The sequence below is a fragment of the Ctenopharyngodon idella genome, chromosome 5 (genome assembly GCF_019924925.1).
Source record: "Ctenopharyngodon idella isolate HZGC_01 chromosome 5, HZGC01, whole genome shotgun sequence".
Classification (NCBI taxonomy): domain Eukaryota; kingdom Metazoa; phylum Chordata; class Actinopteri; order Cypriniformes; family Xenocyprididae; genus Ctenopharyngodon; species Ctenopharyngodon idella.
This window is the reverse complement of record NC_067224.1, coordinates 9,214,823-9,235,545: the sequence shown is the minus strand read 5'-3', so window position 1 is coordinate 9,235,545 and position 20,723 is coordinate 9,214,823. Positions and strand designations below refer to the sequence as shown.

The 20,723-nt window shown below is 35.7% G+C and overlaps 1 protein-coding gene across 1 annotated transcript; it reads left to right on the top strand.

Annotated features, from left to right (window-relative positions):
- The first annotated feature begins 14,871 nt into the window (after positions 1 to 14,871).
- Positions 14,872 to 20,566, top strand: lhx1b (LIM homeobox 1b). Its single transcript, XM_051892911.1, has 5 exons — positions 14,872 to 15,504; positions 17,164 to 17,387; positions 17,661 to 17,935; positions 18,640 to 18,805; positions 19,437 to 20,566. Exons 1-5 carry the CDS (start codon positions 15,335 to 15,337, stop codon positions 19,808 to 19,810), a joined length of 1,209 nt encoding a protein of 402 aa, XP_051748871.1. The 5' UTR covers positions 14,872 to 15,334; the 3' UTR covers positions 19,811 to 20,566.
- The last annotated feature ends 157 nt before the right edge of the window (positions 20,567 to 20,723 follow it).

The window sequence follows — 20,723 nt, the reverse complement described above, 5'->3', positions numbered from 1 at the left end:
GATGTGTTGTGAAATGTGCATACAGACATTTTATACGTTCTCACTTTTCGTGGGTCAATTTGACCATTATAGGCAGCTATTCAAAAGCAACTACAGACCCAAAATACAAAACACATCTTTGTTTTATATCAGAGCTCTTCAACTCTAGTCCTAAAGTGCCAGTGTCTTGCTGAGTTTAACAAAGTTTGTGAAAATAAAAAGTTGTTTTACCTGTTAACTGTCTGTCCCACTTTTTGAGCATAGACTTGAAAAGGAGTTTTCCAACTTAAATTGTGAAAAATCTTGAATACTTCAGAGCACAGACTTAAGTTTGGTATCCTTTTAAAGGAAACACTTCACAGATTATTGTACAGATAGTTGTAAAAGTAAAGTTTAAGAAAAGTTATAGAAGTTTAAGTTCATGAACAATTAAAATATATAAAATATATATTTTACAAAACATGTTCAACTCTCAAAATCAAAGCTAAATATCTGAACAAGTTCTGTGACAATTTTTAGGTTGATATATCAAAAAAGAACTTTCAGTAAGATTTTTTGAGCACAGTACCAAACTTTTTTACTAGATGACATCCAGACTCCACTGGCGACCATAAGGACTCTTCGATTTCCATATATGGTTTGAGTGAGCTGAACCATATATTTCCTTACTTTTCAAAATATTTATGAAGTACACTTCCTCTTCAGAAGTAGTTTGGGCACTAATGGTAATATTTGATTTGAATTCAATCCCTAAAACACATATAAAAAAAAACATACAGAAAGAATTAGAGTGTGTGTTATAGTTTGGCACCACATCACAAATGAAGAATCTATCACTATTCATCTATTGCTCTGTCATTTCTTTTGAAAATCATTCACCAAATATGAAAACTAGAGTCTGAAAGCTTTCGAATGATATATAGTTTTTCAAGATTACTTTAGGTTTAAACTAAGATATTGTTGTTATAAATGTATAATGGCAAGTGTCCCACGGGTGCGGGGAGGGGCAGTCTTAAAAGAAAAGTTGTTAAAAACATTTTATAAATCATCAATTCAGATATTTATTCTATGTAATGTGTGAAAAATATTGATATTAAAAGTTAACTATTTGTACCTGATTGTATGCTTTTTTTTCATAGTGTGATTTTTTTGGGGAATTGTATTGAATCCAGTTAGGGTCAATCTGACCCAGACCATACAGGCAGTCACCAGAAATCGAACAGTGCATGAGGATTAAAAGTGCTTGCCTTAATATGCACCACTCATTATTAGTTGCAAGGACATTTTAACACCTGCCAAATAGAATGATGTGGGTTTTATTTTTAAAACCTTAAAGGGATGATTCACCCAAAAATGAAAATTCTGTCATCATTACTCACCCTCATATCATTTCAAACCCATAATTCTTTGATTAATCTTTGAAAAACAAATTAAGATATTTTTAATGAAACCTGAGAGGATTCTGTAACTCTATTGAAAGTCCAGGTAGACTTTTATTTAGATCTAAATAATGATCTACACAAATTCATAGACATAATGTAAACACTAAAGCTTGTGTGTGCATCATACAAAAAAAACAAAAAAACAACCTCATTGGTTCACAAAGAACCAATGAGGTTTGTTCATGAGTTTCTTACCAAATGTGATGTGCTTTGTGTATGTTTGTGTATAAAAGCCTAAATTAAATCTGTTCATCATATAAAGCAATCATATCTCTTTACTAGACTTAGATTAAACCACTCAATTCATATGAATTTGTTTTACGATGTCTTCATAGCCTTTTTGGGTCGTTTAAGTTTTGGTTACCTGTTCTTTCAATTAAGAGACAGAAATCTCTCAGGTCTCATTAAAAAAATATTCATTTGTGTTTCAAAGATGAACCAGTCTTTTGGGTTGCGAACAACATGAGAGTGAGTAAATGATGATAGAATTTTCATTTTTAGGAGAACTATCCCTTTAAATGCTTATGAAAAATATTCAATTAGCAATGAGATGATTTTATCGCTATTGATGTTGCCAGTATTACAGTCTAACAAGTGGATCGCATAATCCATTCTTTTTTCTTTTTTTTTCATTTTGTCATCAAGGTATTGAAAATTCCTTGATATTCAATCAAAGATTATATTCATCCATGGTTCCCATTCATCAGAGGAGAAAGCCTAAATGCGATTATGTAGACGAGGGATTAATGTGGAGATAAGCACTAGGTAATGCATGGTAATGATCTGACAGGAGTATTCCTCCTCCTTCATTTGCATATCTTAAAGTGCTGACAGGTGTGCCAGGGCACGAGGTAGAAATGAAGGCCAGTGGACGCCGATAAGACACTGTGGGGTGTTTTATACCTTTGAATGTTGCCGATAATATGGACATTGGTTCTCTCTCTCTCACACACAAACACATAAGCATGAAAACACTCTGAGTATGTTTGTCACAGATAACATACTGTAGATGGCTTGCTGGACCATCTCTATGTCTAATGTAGTCTGTCTGCAGCTCTGTTGTGGGCTGTAGGCTCTTGTGAGGGCACTGATAAATCAAGGCAAATGTTATACCGAGGTATTTTTTTGCATTCGCACACACATACACTCTTTGCGCTGTGCCTCATGCATCATTTTATCTGAATCTGCCACATGTTGTTGATTTTTCTCCACCGACAGCCCTGTCTCATAATATATGCTCGGCTGGTGCTTATAACAGTACAGAATCAATCGTTATATTGGCTACACACCACACTGGAAATGCTGAAACATCCTTCTCAACAATAAATATACTGTGGCCTGCTCATAGGATAACCTATCCTTTACTAGGACTATTCAATCCATACAATCTATATCATACAGCTACATCATTACAAGATAATATTCCTCTATATTTTTATTGACTAGCAGTGCATGTACATAAGTCAAATGTCAGAGATAATTGGGCAGAAGTGCAAATGGAAAACAAATTTATATTAATTACTGACAATGCTAATGTATCTCCCGTTGGGTTCTCTACCATGTTAAATCCTCCTTTGCATGCAAGTGTCTTTGGGTCATTCTTAGGAATCTGTCCCTTTTCTCACACTGTGACTTTCTATATAATTAATATAATTAATAATATAATTAAAAGGAAAAATCACAGAAACTGAACTTTTAACTCTGTATAGTGTCCTACAACATAAATGTAAGTTTTTAAATGTTTTTCCTCTGAATATCAGCCAATTTGTATGTTATCAGCATTACATTTTAATGGATTAAATACATTAAAAACATTTCCCAAAAAACGGAAATGTTGGGACGTTTTTTATATTTGAATAAAACGAAAACTAAAAGACTTTCAAATCACATGAGCCAATATTTTATTCACAATAGAACATAGATAACATAACAAATGTTTAAAGTGAGAAATTTTACAATTTTATGCACAAAATGAGCTCATTTCAAATTTGATGCCTGCTACAGGTCTCAAAATAGTTGGGATGGGGGCATGTTTACCATGGTGTAGCATCTCCTCTTTTTTTTCAAAACAGTGTGAAGACATCTGGGCATTTCTGGAGTTTTGGTGTTGGAATTTGGCCCCATTCTTGCCCGATATAGGTTTCCAGCTGCTGAAAAGTTTGTGGTCGTTTTTGATGTATTTTTCTCTATAGGTGAAAGATCTGGACTGCAGGCAGGCCAATTCAGCACCCGGACTCTTCTACGATGAAGCCATGCTGTTGTAATAGATGCAGTATGTGGTTTTGCATTGTCCTGCTGAAATACACAAGGCCTTGCCTGAAATAGACGTCGTCTGGAGGGGAGCATATGTTGCTCTAAAATCTTTATTTACCTTTCAGCATTCATAGTGCCTTCCAAAACAATGCAAGCTGCCCATACCGTATGCACTTATGCACCCCCATACCATCAGAGATGCTGGCTTTTGAACTGAATGCTGATAACACGCTGGAAGGTCTCCCTTCCCTTTAGCCCAGAGGACAACGGCGTCCATGATTTCCAACAAGAATGTCAAATTTAGACTCGTCTGACCATAGAACACTTTTTCACTTTGAAACAGTCCATTTTAAATGAGCCTTGGCCCACAGGACACGATGGCGCTTCTGGACCATGTTCACATATGGCTTCCTTTTTGCATGATAGAGCTTTAGTTGGCATCTGCAGATGGCACGGCGGATTGTGTTTACTGACAGTGGTTTCTGGAAGTATTCCTAGGCCATTTAGTGATGTCATTGACACAATCATGCCGATGATGCCAATGATGCCAATGATGCAGTGTCGTCTGAGGGCCCGAAGACCACGGGCATCTTCGGCCTTGTCCCTTACGCACAGAGATTTCTCCAGTTTCTCTGAATCTTTTGATGATGTTATGCACTGTAGATGATGAGATTTGCAAAGCCTTTGCAATTTGACATTGAGGAACATTGTTTTTGAAGTATTCCACAATCTCTTTACGCACTCTTTCACAGCTCTGCCCATCTTTACTTCTGACTCTGCCTCTCTAAGACATCCCTTTTATAGCTAATCATGTTAAAGACCTGATATTAATTAACTTAATTAGTTGCTAGATGTTCTCCCAGTTGAATCTTTTCAAAATTTCTTGCTTTTTCAGCCATTTGTTGCCCCGTGCCAACTTTTTTTAGATCTGTAGTAGGCATCAAATTTGAAATTAGCTCATTTAGTGGATAAAAGTATAAAATTTCTTCATTTAAACATTTGTTATGTTATCTATGTTCTATTGTGAATAAAATACTGGCTCATGTGATTTGACAGTCTTTTAGTTTTCATTTTATTCAAATTTAAAAAACGTCCCAACATTTCTAGAGCTAGTGCAAGACAAGCATTTGTGGTTAAAAAGTATATACATTTTTTTTTTTTTTTTAGAAAAAGACAGATCATTTCATTAGATAAGACCCTTATTCCTCGTCTGGGATCACGTAGAGCGCTTTGAAGCTGCATTGAAACTGAAATTTGGACCTTTCACCCAGTGAACCCCACTGAAGTCCACTATATGGAGAAAAATCCTGGAATGTTTTCCTCAAAAACCTTAATTTCTTTTCAACTGAAGAAAGAAAGACATGAACATCTTGGATGACATGGGGGTGAGTAAATTATCAGGAAATTTTCATTCAGAAGTGAACTAATCCTTTAATATACATGTATATAATTAGATTATATGAAGACGTAGATGATTCTACCAGAATTTACAATGCTGTAAACACATATTTAGGACTAGGGGAAAAATCCATATGTGTAGATGATTTATTGGAACATTACAGCACCCATTGTGTCTATAGATCCCCCAGTATTTATGGGAAATATGGTCATACTGCTTTGAGTGGAAAAATATGATTTTCTTAAAAATTCAACTGTAGCCATTTCAAATGATATAATAAAAATGTATTTTAACTTTAAAAATATGTATTTATTGGTTAATGTATTGGTTTGTTTTCTTGGTTGGTTGGTTGACACAAATGGCACTGTTTGCTGAGAATGAGACCTCTACACAAAGCATTTATAAGTTATTTTGCTCTTAATCATGTGAACCTCAAATACACAGATTGTAGACACTGCAGACAATCACAGCAGAATAAGGTCTTCTAACTGTCTTCTGACACTCCCCAGGAGTCACTGTATCAATTGTGGTGCTGTTATTGGGGTGTAATCGGGCATGAGAAAGGCCAGCTTGCTGAGGGTTGGAGGCTATTGTGAGGGTCCCATCTGTGATTGCTGTGTGGAAAGGGGGGTACTGGCCTGGAGGTCTCTGACACATGTCTGTGAATGGTGGGTGTGAGAAGGGGCAATGAAGAAGCAGCTGATACGCCCGGAAGTGTGGGTGCATTGAACAACCTGTCTTTTACGATAAATATTTTGCTTTTACCTCCCAGATTTCTCTGAGAATGTGTCCCTTTTCACTGTCCGCCAGTGTTTTATTATTGTTAACCTAGAAGACGGTTAAAATACATATTTATCTGTTTGCAGATACGCATGTGTCTTTTTCTCTTCCAGCATAAAACTTCATATTGTCATATTGACAAACTTGTCTTTGAGTGCACATTCAGCGCCATCTCCACACTGAGACCCATTTGAGAGCGAGAGTGATGGCTGATTGATCCCATGGCTTCCTCTGCTGGGATCAGTGGGTCAGGCTGCTGGAGATGATAAGCTGAGATGGAACAGGGCTATCACTGCTCTGGGGTCAGGACCTCTCTGTAAATTGAGCTGATTACTGCCACTGCTGGTCAGTTTTGCAGGGAAGATCCGTAATCAACAGCCAGGCAGGGTATAGCAGAAGGCTGCTATCACAGACAGTACTGTAGTAATGGACATGGCTGAAAACTGTTGTTAGTCATGCAGTGCAGTCACAATATAGCACAACCAGTGGCTTATTTCTTTTATAAAATGGCTACTATAATAAAATTAAAAGAATAGCTTTGACCAAAAAAAATGCCATTCTTATGTTAGAAGATCTAGACTATATACTAAAGGTAATAGTTGGCCTCTATGGGTGCTGTAAACATCATTAAAAAATATTTAGGCCTAAATTTAAGTTTTATGTATTTGAATTACATATAAAGTTTAGATCCATTTGGATTACACATTTTTAACGTAAACTAATAAACTTAATGTGATGCATATTTGCCAGTCATGCATAAATAAAACAAGGTAAGATTTCTGTAACAGTGTCATATGCCTGGTTTGGACTTTTGTGTTATTTCTTGTTTCTGTGCCATTTGTAGTTTTTCATGTTTATTAGTTCCTGGCTGTTCCCAGGAGTGTCTTGTTAGTGTCTTGTGTTTCTCTTGTGTCCCGTCAGTCGATGTTTGGTGTTCCATGTGTGTACTAGCTTTCTATGCTCCCCGTGTTTCCAGATACTAATAAACTGAATGTGATTTAAATACACAATAACCAGGTTTATATATTCACCATCCATAAATCCAATTTCTTACATTTTAACTGAATATTGTTTGATTCACATCTAGCCATATTTTAAACATGTTCATATATACATGTATATATATAATATATAATGACTGATATATATATATATATATATATATATATATATATATATCTCAGTCATTATAAAACTGATGTTTCTGCTCTGTTTCTGGGTACTGATTGGACAATAAAGCATTCAGGTGGTGCTACAGAACACAATATATATAGTAACAAGTATGATGTGAAACACCTCATAAACGAATGAATGAATGAATATATATGGACTAAATTTAGATTTATGCGATTTATGCGTTAGAAATGCATATCAAATTTCCATTCATTTGAATTAGACTGTTTTAACAAAAAAAAAAAAAAAAACTAATAATAAACTAATAATGTTATGCATATTTTTGGTCATACATAAATGAAACAGATAAGAAACAAGTAAAATCTCTGCAGAAAAAAAAACATGCCATTATTTGCATCTATTTGATTTTATTTAAATAATCATTTAGTATATTTTACATAATCATATTATGTATTTATTTAAATTGCTTACAATTAGCATAAGATCTGTGCATTGTGAAAACAATTAAATTTATCTATTTAAATATATATATATATATATATATATATAAATCATCACTCAGTAGCAAGACATGAAAAAAAGTATTTGACCACTTATGCCATATTATTATATTATATTATATTATATTATATTATATTATATTATATTTTTATTTTTTTCTTATGTATACATTAATAATATAATAATTCTAATAAATCTAATAATTCTTACGTTCCCAGCATTCCTTTGAGACATGCAAAGGTTGATCTTGCTTTGCCTTGCTCAGGAAAGAAACAAAATATCTGCTCATACTTTAATTAAAGTGTAAGTTACTCAATATTAACTTATACTGTTGTATAAAAGCATTAGCACACACACAGTCATGCTGTTGGACTGAATATTAACATGATATCAGATTCGATATGGTTTTTATAAAATTATGAGATGGCCTGTGAAATTTGGTCAACTTTAATAAACGTAACTGGAGGAAAAATATAATAATAAAAGATAATTAATATATATACTGAATATGAATACTAATTCATATGCTGCGTCATGCTTTCACATTTTGTGATTTCATTTTTGCCACAGTATAATTTAGTCAAAGACATTTTTATAAGCCACTGCTCTGGGAAAACTGTGTCAAGCAACGTTTGACTGTTTAGATGATACTTGCGCATCTCAACCTTCTGGGACACCTCTCAACATCCCGTCAACACACAAAGCATGAGGATGAACAACTCAGATGGTCTCCACTCCCTACTTGACACAAGCATGACCTGTGCGTGTGTGTGTGTGTGTTTGTCTAGCCCCTCCTCACTGCAGTCTGTCTCTCTGTTCCTTTTCTGTGCCAACTGCTCGCAGTCAGGGCTGTTCTCCAGGGCCGGGGTGCATCCTCAGGTCACCTGGTCAATTAAATTCAAATTGAGGATAAATGATCTGCACATTATGTCCAAATAAGTAAGTGAAAGGAATTGACTTTGAAACGGCTCTGGGGAGCCAGAGCCGTTTTATGCAGTCCAACCTGTCTGTATTTTAATATTGTTTTACACTGGGCATCATTATTACTATTACTCAAACTTAGAGTTAGTGATTTGAACAAACTTTTAACCATAAGTATTAAACTTTGGTGTATAACTTATCCTGCACCATTTGCACAAAAAAACAAAACAACAAAAAACATGAATGATACCTCAAATCAGGAGTTTTGTCACCCCCTTATGAAAGCAGCCAGATATTTTCATGTATAAAAGCCATAAAAATACAGTGCAAGAAAAAAAAAGTAATTGTTTCCAAAATTAAATAATAACTGGATTTTATACTTGTATTGTTGACATGCATTCTCTGTAAAGCTGCTTTGAAACGATATGTATCGTGAAAAGCGCTGTACAAATAAATGTGAATTGAATTGAATTGAATATTGTACTAAAACAAATTGTTAAAATATTATCTGGAAAATATTTACATTTGTTTAACTATTTTGTTTTCACAAAACTGCATATTTGCTTTTTATTCATTTCCTTTTCAAAGCTAGTGCTGTCAATACAATAAAATAATCACTATTAATCTCATGATTTCTGACCAATTTTTAGAAAGCATTCAAATTTGGTACAAGTAAAAGTCAAAAATAACTACAACAACAAAAAATTACCTTAAGCATATTTTATTAATATATACATTAACAGCCCTAAGCCCTTTTTCTCTAACTTTTTGCGCACCTTCTTGTTTCACCTAAATCATGTGACCTATTGAGGATAGTTGTGCTTTTATTTTTCTACAGCATCTCATGGTTTATGCCTGGCAAACAATTAAACAGACAAAATAATAATAACAATAATACTGGAGAACAATATTGCAGAGACTTTTGACTTGGGGCCTCACTGGGGCCTCATGTTGTGCAGAAACCGTCCTAAATTTGATCTTACGATCATTTCTCAGATGTGCATACGTGTGATTCATGAACGTACACACAGAAAACGAGCGTACGCTTCTCTTTCAGATGTGAAATCTATAAATCGCAAATGATCTTGAACTTGCACAAAGCTGAATAGTTTCAGTTCTCCGTGCTGTAAACGACACCTAATTAACGTCATTTACATATAAAAGATCAACAGTCATCATCCAAATCCTTGGCGAGCTGCAAGAATAGCTTAGGTTTCCAAAAACCTGCAGTAATCTGACAAGGAAAAGTACGTACATCTGCTCAGACCTTGACGTGGCACTAAGCACTTTTCCATGTCAAAGACCGTTTTTATAAATATGAGCATTGGCGTGGATTTAAGCGTACGCACACTCTAAGATCAAATCTGTGCGTACGCACGCTTTATAAATAAGGCCTCTAGTAACCACCCTGAATACCTAAACAACTGCATAGCAACATCCTGGCAATTACCCACAACACCCTAGAATTGTGTATGTTTTGCATGGTCACATTTTCTTCTGAAAATTCACATTTTCTTTAGAATAATCTATTTTCTTTAGAAAATGTAACAATACTTCATTGTTTCATCTGTATCTTTAAATATGTGTTCTTGTATGTGTGTTTTTTATAAGACAGACAGACTGACAGAGAGAGAAAGAGAGAGAGAGAGTAAAAGGCATGTAACGGTTCTTGTCCCTGAGGGCCTGATGACACTAAAGAGACACACAGAAGAAAGGAGGAGGGGAGGCCCATCACCCTCTGCTCCATTCTGTTCTTTTACAACTTGACAAAATAGCCTTTTAATTTTGCTGAACGTCTGGGGCGTCTGCGGCTCTGCCTGCATCAATCTCCATCATCAGCAGGCTCCAGGCACTGAGTCCCCAGGGTCCTCTCACTGCCAGAAGACCACTGTCTCACCCCCTCTGGGTACACGGCAAAAGAGAGCGGCCAAGTCTCTCTTCCTCTGTACAGCCAGGAATAGAGTTCACCATCTTTCTATGCTCAAATTCTCCTTCTCTTTCTAGAGAATTAGGGTACGTTTAAACAACAACAATGCACTAAAAACGGAACGGTTTTTCCTTTGTGTTTTTCAGGTAAAGACACCTACGTTGTCAAAATGATGTCAATGTGACTTTATAAATCAACACTACACAACTACAGACTGAACACGTAATATGTATGCGCATGATGTCACCGTTTTCACAAATTTGCATTTTTGTATTTTACACTGAGACGATAACGGTATTATTATCAAAAACTTGCACTTTGAAACCTGTTTTCAAAAGTTAGCATTTTCAGGCCCCCAAAACGCATTGTCGTGTAAATGAACAGCCAAAACACATAAAAAGTTTTCAGTTTTTAGTTGAAAACGATGTTTTGTAAACAGGCCCCTGAATTCAGAGTTTATAAAGTTCAGAGTTTTCATGCCTTTCACGTTAAGCAAGTGGCCTTCATGTTCATCAAAATATTTCAGTTAAAAATTCACTTTCAGGCTCATATAGTAGTGTTGATCCTTTTGGGGTTGAGTTCTTCTAACATTTCTGGCATGATTGAACATCTTTTGACTCACAGGAAATGTCACTGGTATGGGCCAGCCTGATGCAGGGACATCATTGAGTGAGACAAATCCATGATATCAATTGGCAGGCTGAATGAGAGACAGTCAATAGGGATTAGAGTGAAGTCTCTCCCTATTGTTTACGTTCATACCTTTGCGTCTAGCACGTCAACCAAGGTAAGCGAAGCAGAACGGGTGTGAAGGGTCTGTGGACAGAGAACGCAGCCTATCAGCCTCTTTCATACAGAAAAAGAGGCTTGATAAAATCTTCAAGCAACCATCTGTCAGGAGTGACTGTCTGTATGCATTTGAAATATATGCTTAAAGGGTTAGTTCACCCAAAAATGTAATTTCTGTCATTAAGTACTCACTCTCATGTCGTTCCAAACCCATAAGACATAAGTTCATCTTCAGAACACAAATTAAGATATTTTTGAGGAAATCCGAGAGGTTTCTGAACCACATCGGCAGCAACGTCATTGCACCTTTCAAGGCTCAGAAAAGTAGTAAACGCTAAAATAGTCAACGTGACTACAGCGGTTCAACCTTAATGTTATGAAGCGACAAGAATACTTTTTGTGCGCAGAAACAAAACAAAAATAACAATTTCTTCTCTTCCCTGTCATTCTCCTGTGCTGTTTACATTGTAGACAAAGTGCAGCGCTTCCAGGTTCTACGTCAGAATGCCGACTCATTACTGGCTAGCACACGCATGCGTCGTGCTGCTCATGTGTACATTGTTGGCCAATACCGAGTCGGCGTTCTGACGTAGAACCTGGAAGCGCTGCACTGTGTTTACTACATCAACAGTGTAAGAGACTGACTGGAAAGAGAAGATATTGTTGAATAAAGTCATTTTTTTGTTTTATTTTTGCACACAATAAGTATTCTCGTCGCTTCACATTATAACTGTTTCTATATTTTAGCACACTGACCAATGAGCATCCAGGACTAAAACAGTTTAATTTATAATTATATAACACTTCATACATAAGGAGATAAGTATGAAAGGCCTTACATTAAGATCACCAAGCTCCAACCTCAGTTCTATGACATCCACACTGGGGGCAATCTGCATAAAAACCACAAAGTAAACCTGCTCTCCACTACACCAAAACCGGCCTGACCTCAAGCTCCCTTTTGACAAATGGTTGCCATGGCGATCTTTCTCCATCCACCTAGCAAAGCCCTTTACCCTGCATTAAGAGTTACAGTCTCACTGATACAACTCCACTACACTACATGACCAAGTATGTGTACATTCCTTTCTAACAGGTTTAGCTATTTCATTACTAATATGTGCACAAATATGTACAGTACAACAAAGAGCCCTTAACTGTAATCATAAACACATAATGTTCTTGGTCGTGAAATGAGCAATAGACTGAAGGTTTAAATTTTATCAATAAGACAAACTTATTTACAACCCCTAAGAACACAAATAGCAAAAATATGCACAGTCACAAAACACATTCACTCAACCACTTGTATGTGGCTAAAACTGTGCTAAGTGGTTTCATTTGGCAAATCATAATCAATTATGTTTTCAGCAAATTATGTGAATGAGTGGTCCCTCTGGGTTGCCATCTCATCTTGTTGAACTCAATTAGCAGTAATTAACACGTGCTAATGAGATGAAGTGGAATCCAAAACAAACAGTAGGAGCTCAGCCTCATATCTAACAGCAACAAAGGCTGAAAACAGAAGGTCAGGTTCACCTCAACAGACTTTACTGGAGGATTCAAACAATAGTTTATGCAAGATTGTAAATAAATCTTACTCATGCACATCATTCCAACCAGGCTGAAGCAATGGCAAACAATAAACAAGATGGTATGTGATGTTTAAGCACTCATGGTTTTTGATTTATTTGGTTATTTTGAGGGTGGCTCTGCAATGGTCTTTACACCCATTCAAGCACAAAAGACATTAAAGTTTACTATCAGTTGTATTCTCTCTCTCAAGTTGACTGCACAGGCTGACCACAACCCTTCTTGTGTATTGGCTATATTTTTCATCTGCTTGACATATATTGCATAAAAAACCAAGTCGGACACTGGTGAGATATCACTTTCACTGTGAGAATAAAGCCTCTTTCACATTTACAGGCTATAAAATGAAATCTGTACTTCAGTGACTGTGTCTACAATGCATCTTTGTTCACAAAATTGTTACAGTAACATGATGTTGATCTTCTGCAGAACTCCCAAAATGAATAATTAATGAATAATACTCATAAAAATAAACATTTGTAAAGGGTCATCAAAGAACGCATTTAGTATTATCAAGAACCATTTTTCCATGAGTTCTTGTGTTGACTATGGTTGCTGATGTTATAACATATTATATATGAAAAAAGAGGGATCCAGGTGCTTCAATGATGTTAATTATTAAATTTACAACGATTTAACCCTATACATCTTCTTTTTAAAAATATAAATCTTGTTGTATATGCACTATAAGTACTGTTCTTCATGGAACATGGAGACTTTTTAGCACCAGCAATTTAGCCTAAGTCAATTGTTCTACCTTTTCTAATAGCATATCAGGAAAAGTGGAAAAGTGAATCCCCCGTGGTTCTGTATATCACCTGGACATGGATTGCTGGTGTTTTTAAGAACAATAGAAAGGCAAACCCCCTATTCGAACCTTTATTTTATGGATGGTCGTGTTTTGACAGTTTCAGGGGTTATTTACGTCACATTTTGAATGATTAATTTTTCGAAGTTTTGCTGTAAGATTATAGATATCTCGTTAACCAGACACATATGACTTGTCTTGATTAAACAATAAAGTCGTAAGAACACTTTCTCTCATTGCACTGAGGATCAAATCCCACGGCTAATGATATCTATAGCATACAGGCATGACGCTTGTTCGCTGTCTGCTGTAGCCTATCTCTCGCCGCAGTTCCTCCAATGGCTCCCTGCGCGCTGATAATATCTCCCAGCAGCCGGAGACTTTATATTATAATCATTAGTGATCCTTGCCCTCTCACCCGTACTGAAGAACAATCGCCGAGGAACATTAATCTGAGCTGGAAACTGCCGTGTCCTTCTTTTCCCACATGGCTGTCGAGGTCGTGTTTTTTCGAATTGTGCATAATTTTTTAATCACTATGAATTCACACATCCGTTTAACTAAAGTATTTCAAATATGCCTATATTTCGTTAATTAGGCTGGATGTTGCTGACAAAACGAAATTATATTATAGCCTAGTAGCTTATATAAAAATGCTTAATATATAGGCCTAGTCTACATAAAATAGCCTACTGTAAATAATAGGCTAAATAAATATATTTTATAAATAAATATATTTTTTCAGTCGATTTCAGCATTAAATGCACTATAATAGGCTAAACCATTTTTTTTCCTCATTTCCATGTTGCATTAAATATCAAATAGGAGCTTCAAATGGCCTCAGGTAAGGTTTGCTTAGTTAATAACAATATTCTGCAGATTCTTCTATGGTGAGATTTACAGGATCATGAAAAAGCCACAAGTCTGTCGTCCTTGTAGCTTGTTCAGAATGAAAGTGAAGGTGCTTTACTCATACCCTCATATCTTGTATTCCGTGGGCTTCTCAAATGTGTCTAAAACGAACTAATTATGAATAACAACAATGAATGAATATATTATCAATTAAGAAAAATAGACAAATAACACTGCATTAATAACATCTCGGTTAAAATAATTGTACACATTTTTTCCACTCTGTTTTAAAATGTAATTAGTCAACAATCAAGTTTGTTTGGTAATACTCAATAATGTGTTGTTTCCAAATAGACTGTACGCAGCAGAAATTGCAGGGGAAAGTGTTTTCCACCTAAATTACTCTAATCTGATTGGTTCTGTTCCAGCATGACGTCACAACGCAGGGAATAAGGTCTCTCGGCAGCATCCAAACGCATGCCAGCGACAGAAGCAGAGCGAGATACAACTGGAGATTAAACAAAACGACCAGGGATATATGTGATATGCTTTTAAATAATTGATTTTAACTTTTTAAAAACGAATTAAATGCGTTTAATCGTTCGTTGTTCCTGTTCATCCGTTGGGAACATTGGAGATTCCGCGCGCTGCATTGATTTAAATGTTTAATAAGTAAACATTCCACGTGAGAACTAACACTTCAACTAAAGTTTGTTTTTATTCATCTTAATGGTAAACCATCAACGTATGTTTAATCGTTTAAAGAGGAGCTGACACTTGTCTGTTTCTGTGCTGTCATCTTTAGGCAAAATTTGGGATGCTATACTTTCAGTGCCTGCGTTTTTGATGACTTTTTGTTTACTTGGATCAAGGACCACGTAGTGTTCTCTAACATTTGGCAACAGATTTTTTACCTCTCACCAAGGATAGCAACGTAGTGACTGGAGTCACAAAATATGGTCCACTGTGCTGGATGCGAGAGGCCTATTCTGGACAGGTTTCTGCTCAGCGTCTTGGATAGAGCCTGGCATGCGAAATGCGTACAATGTTGTGACTGTAAATGCAATTTAACTGATAGATGCTTTTCAAGAGAAGGACGACTCTACTGCAAAAACGACTTTTTCAGGTGAGCATTTGAATCGAAGGAAGCATCAAAGGACATTTTAGCTCCTTCGTAACTCTACTGACCTTTCTTAACATTCTTGAACTAGATTTTTTTTTTCCATACAAATATATATATATATTTAATATTTAATATAAATACACACCCTACAGCCTATAAAATAGCTTACAGTATAGCTAAAATAATAAATTCACAATGAAATAATAAAAAGTGAAATTTCGATACAACTGGTGCACATCACATTTACAACCCACGAATACTAGACAGCGTGTTACTTGACAGACTAAAACAGTTCTCTTGGTTTACAAGGTATGAGTGTCAGGCAAGCAGGGGATGAGATTTCCAGCAGCACCTGACGGATGTGTGCCCTGCCTCGCCTCAATCTTTCGTAGCGCACGCGTTTGTTTGCAAAAGCTAGAGCAAAGATGCGATAAGTGGATTTGAATAATGAATGAGCTCGAGAGGAAAGCCACAGACAATCCAGCATGCACGCATTTGATAACCATTTCAGTGAACTGCATTTACATGCACGCGCAGAGACAAAAGAATGTATATTGTCGCTTGCGAAGTTTGGAAGAGGATATTCTGTTAATATATTCTGTCAAATCAAGACTGAACATATGAGCAACTCTATTCGGAAAATTTAAATAGAATAATTCTGAATAGACTATAGTTCATGCATTTCACCATTGTGGGTGGAAAAATTATTTAGCCTACTATAATCACTATAAAGTGTTAGCAATTTAAGAGAAAAAGAATGTAAAACACAACAGTTAAAACATGTTAATTGGTAAACACACCTATCTTATGTGTAAACAATTATATCATAAAGATGTGTAATAAAATGTTTTTTTTTTTTTTTAAATGTTTTAGATGTAAAAGTTTGAACTGGCCTATTTTAAAATTGCATAAATAATTTGTTACATTTAACAGGACGATATACGGCAACATTTTGTTAAGATGATGTTTTATAAATACAGAGTCGCCTTATTTGGTTAAAATGTCATTACCAAAATTCTCTGCACAAACCATCACATTTGTTTGAATTTTATTTTTTTAATGTTTTACATTGTATGTTGTTAATGTTTATTGCAATATTTAAGTGTCGCGCGCTTTGCTCTTATGTTATTGTGCTCTCTATTTACCATATAGTTGCTGGAGAGTCCAATTTTGACATGTGTAGCCATCATAAGGTTTTTCGTTGTATACCCCTGTGTTATTATCGGTGCATTTCAGTGTAACATATACATTGTAATAGCTCAAATATGTTAGCACATTAATATTATAACAATTAATGACATAAATGATAAATAATTAGAACATGCACAACAAAGTCACCAAAATTCCTGTAACACATTTTATGGTAAAGGTCTGGCAAACATAACTGTGAATTAAAGTATAGACTTGCAGCTATGCATGTAATAAACTTACTATGAAATTAGGAATTTCGGTTAGCATTTCATGAAAGTATAATGAATGAAACAGTTGCAGTGCCAACAATCTTTCTCACAGGTTATTTCATTACATTTTTTTTTTTTTCATTTTTTTTTTTTTCGTGTCTGTTTTATTAGTTTTGTTTTGTGATGTTTGACTACTGTTTTTAATTCGCTTTTTTGACTTCCATGACTACATTATCTCTTACTGTCTGTGCCCTTCTCGCAGACGTTATGGCACTAAATGTGGAGGCTGCGCGCAGGGAATCTCGCCCAGTGATCTAGTTCGGAAAGCGCGGAGCAAAGTCTTTCACCTCAACTGTTTTACCTGCATCATGTGCAATAAACAGCTTTCCACTGGCGAAGAACTTTACATTTTAGATGAATATAAATTTGTCTGCAAGGAGGATTACATGAATAACAACATCGGAAAAGACACAAACCTTCTGTCAGGTGAGTAATTTTGGGCCTATACGAGATTAATATAAAATTGTCTGCACGAACACATTGGACACAGTTCAGGATAAACACAAGACCATTTAACAGTTTTTTTTTTTTTTTTTTTTAAGGACTGTTGATTATGCACTATGTAATTTTGCGTTGTGTTCGAATTTGTGGAACGTGTAGCATTTTGAAAGAAAATAGGCTATAAATTGCGCATTAGCAGCTGTTTATATTATGTCAGTGACAGCATGACTAAATGTTTTACTTCTGTGCTTTTTACAGTTACTACATGCAGTGACCCGAGCTTATCTCCAGAATCTCAAGACCCACAGGATGATTATAAAGACTCTGAGACTGGACACATGTCAGACAAGGAGACCTGCAACAATGAAAACGACGAGCAGAATCTGGGTGGCAAACGTCGCGGGCCGCGAACTACTATCAAAGCCAAGCAGCTGGAGACACTGAAAGCTGCTTTCGCCGCCACCCCCAAACCTACCAGACACATACGAGAGCAGCTGGCGCAGGAAACGGGCCTCAATATGCGAGTAATTCAGGCAAGTATGCCTAAAACGGGAATACATACAAAAGTCACTTGGCAGCACAGAGTTTATCTGATGTATGGTCACAGGTGTGCGTACGCCTTCGACCGCGGCTCATCACATTAGGTTTTATTTTCGGAAGTATGTCAGTATTTACTAGTGCCGTATGAACGACTTGGTTAAAACAAGTAGCAAGGTCTCTAAAATTAATGTAAATATCTGAAAGTGGGAGGATATTGCCCTGTAGTTTTAATGACTGCAGTGACAATACATTTTGTATAATTAGGCCTATCGGGCCTAGTCCACTAGATTGGATAATAGGCGTGATTGTATGCAAATATGTACCCTGCAAATGTCTGACGTGATTTCTTAAAAAAAAAAAAAAAAAAAAATGTCAATGACATTCAGTAGCCTATAATAGTGCTGCATGGCTTGCGCAAGCGGCTGTTGTAACGAATAGGGTTTATGGGCTATTAAACGTGGAGAGCATTTTGTGGCTGTAGTAATGACGTGATTTTTATATAAAATTAAAATTGTGATAATAATTAAAATTAAAATGATAGTGATATTTACTTGCTTCTCTTAATAGGCCTATTGCAGATAGTTGTTTTTTTCTTAGCAGTTTTCCCACGGTATCAAACAACAACGTTACTCTCAATAATGTTTATGGGGTTTCATAATATGGAAACTAATGTCCCATTTCTTTTGTGTATTTTCAGGTGTGGTTTCAGAATCGGCGCTCTAAAGAGAGGCGCATGAAGCAGCTGAGCGCGCTGGGCGCCAGAAGACACATGTTCTTCCGCAGTCCGAGGAGAATGAGAGCGCTGGGCGATCGAATGGAACCAGCAGAGCTCATGGCCAACGGACATTTCTCTTTTTATGGCGGTCAGTTTATATTCATGAATATTAACTAGGGAAAAAAAGGCATCATACCCGGATACTAAGACATATTATTGTGTAATATATGTGTAATATATATATATATATATATATATATATATATATATATATATATACAAAAGTAAAAATAGCCTATATATTATTTTGCACAAATATAACATTTAAGAATAAGTTCAGATTTAAGGCTGATAATTTATTATTATTAATATATTATTGTTATATTTTTAAAATAATATCATTATTATTGTATAGCTGTTTATATATAGGCTGTATATATAAATCATTAATGTTTCCATGCTTATAAAAATAAAAACAAACAATTTTTTTTTTGTGAAAAAAAATGTATTTTTTTTATATTTATTTTGATTTTTTATTTTGATATTCTATTTTTTAATAATAGAAATACAATATGAAAATACGTCCTAATGTACTGAAGTAGCCTACAGTATTCAGTTTTCACCTATACTGCCCTAAACACAGTATTACGTCATTTTTACATCTGACTGACCTGATTACAGTTGAAAAAACGGCGTTTTGCCTTTGTGAGGAAGTTTAACGAGAAGGCTTTGAAAGATCACATTTAATGATCATTTGACCTCTCTCCTCTTTCTTACAGACTATCAAGGTGAGTACTATGGCCCAGGGTCAAACTACGACTACTTCCCTCAGGGTCCACCATCCTCCCAAGCCCAGACTCCAGGTGATCTAGGATTCATGGCCTCCTCTGGCCCAGCTGGAACCCCTCTAGGGAGCATGGACCACCATCACGGAGCACACCACCCCTCCAATGAGACACAATGCTTCAGTGAGATGATATCGCATCACCCAGGGGACTCCCCCAGCCCCGAGCCCAGCGCACCCACCTCCATCCACAGTATCTCCACTGACATGTGTGACTCCACTCCACCCTTCACATCCCTGAACTCTCTCAGTGGCAATGGATACAGCAATCAACTGTCCTCAGAGATGAACGAGGGGACGGTTTGGTAGCAAACAACAGACTAATTCGGAAAAATTCTGTTCATGTGTGATTTTATAGCAACCATATTTCTATTTATTTAATTTATTGACAATTGTCTATTTATTTGTTAATTAATTAATTTATTTAATGTATTTATTTATTTAAGCAGCATTTGTGTATTTTGAAAGTGGAATGTCAAATATGGGTCTGCAGACCTTATAGCTGTGCTATAGACGACGACAGTTTAAGAAAAGCTGAAACAGAATGTTTATATTTGCAACACCTGGTGTGTCTGTTCACATGTGTATCATAACCTGACGACTCAGACCTCTTTGCCTTTCAAGGCTTTGCCATAATGACACTTGAAATCATCTCACACCAAAATATTTCTCTGTTCTCCATGTGGTGGAGTTACGTTTCTATTATGAGTTCCAAGTCTCAGAGCGTTTGCCTTTAAAAGGGAAACTTAAAATTGTTGTGACAAGCCCTTTATTTGAAATGAAATATGACTTGAATTATAAGACAAAGTCTACCTTCTAAAAATCATTTCATATGGTCAGTGGACAGAGAGGAGTCACTTGTTTACGTATATTTTCTTCAGGGGTTTAAATATCAATGATGACTTCAAAAAACCCTCTTGATACTGACATAAACTTTTCTTTAAGCAAGGAACCAAACTTTTGTATTAATTCAATTTATATCTGACTTGTGATTCACTGTATTAGTTTGTATGATATTGTGTTTGCACAAAGAATACACTAAACAAAACCATAAATGTTGACAAATGAAGCACAAATACATACTGTAAATGGGCCTTTTTTTTTTTGAAAACCACTAGTACTGAGATTAACTGTATTAGTCTTTAGGGTTAATTGATAATCTGTAATTTTAATTCTTATCTGGAGAACAAACGGAGGACACAGAGGAATTCTTAGTGGAAAA

Excerpts from the sequence above, each read along its gene's own strand:
- lhx1b (XM_051892911.1), top strand. The coding sequence starts at position 15,335 with ATGGTCCACTGTGCTGGATGCGAGAGGCCTATTCTGGACAGGTTTCTG. Across the intron at positions 17,388-17,660 it reads AGACACAAACCTTCTGTCAG|TTACTACATGCAGTGACCCG; the intron begins GTGAGTAATTTT and ends TGCTTTTTACAG. Across the intron at positions 17,936-18,639 it reads TCAATATGCGAGTAATTCAG|GTGTGGTTTCAGAATCGGCG; the intron begins GCAAGTATGCCT and ends GTGTATTTTCAG.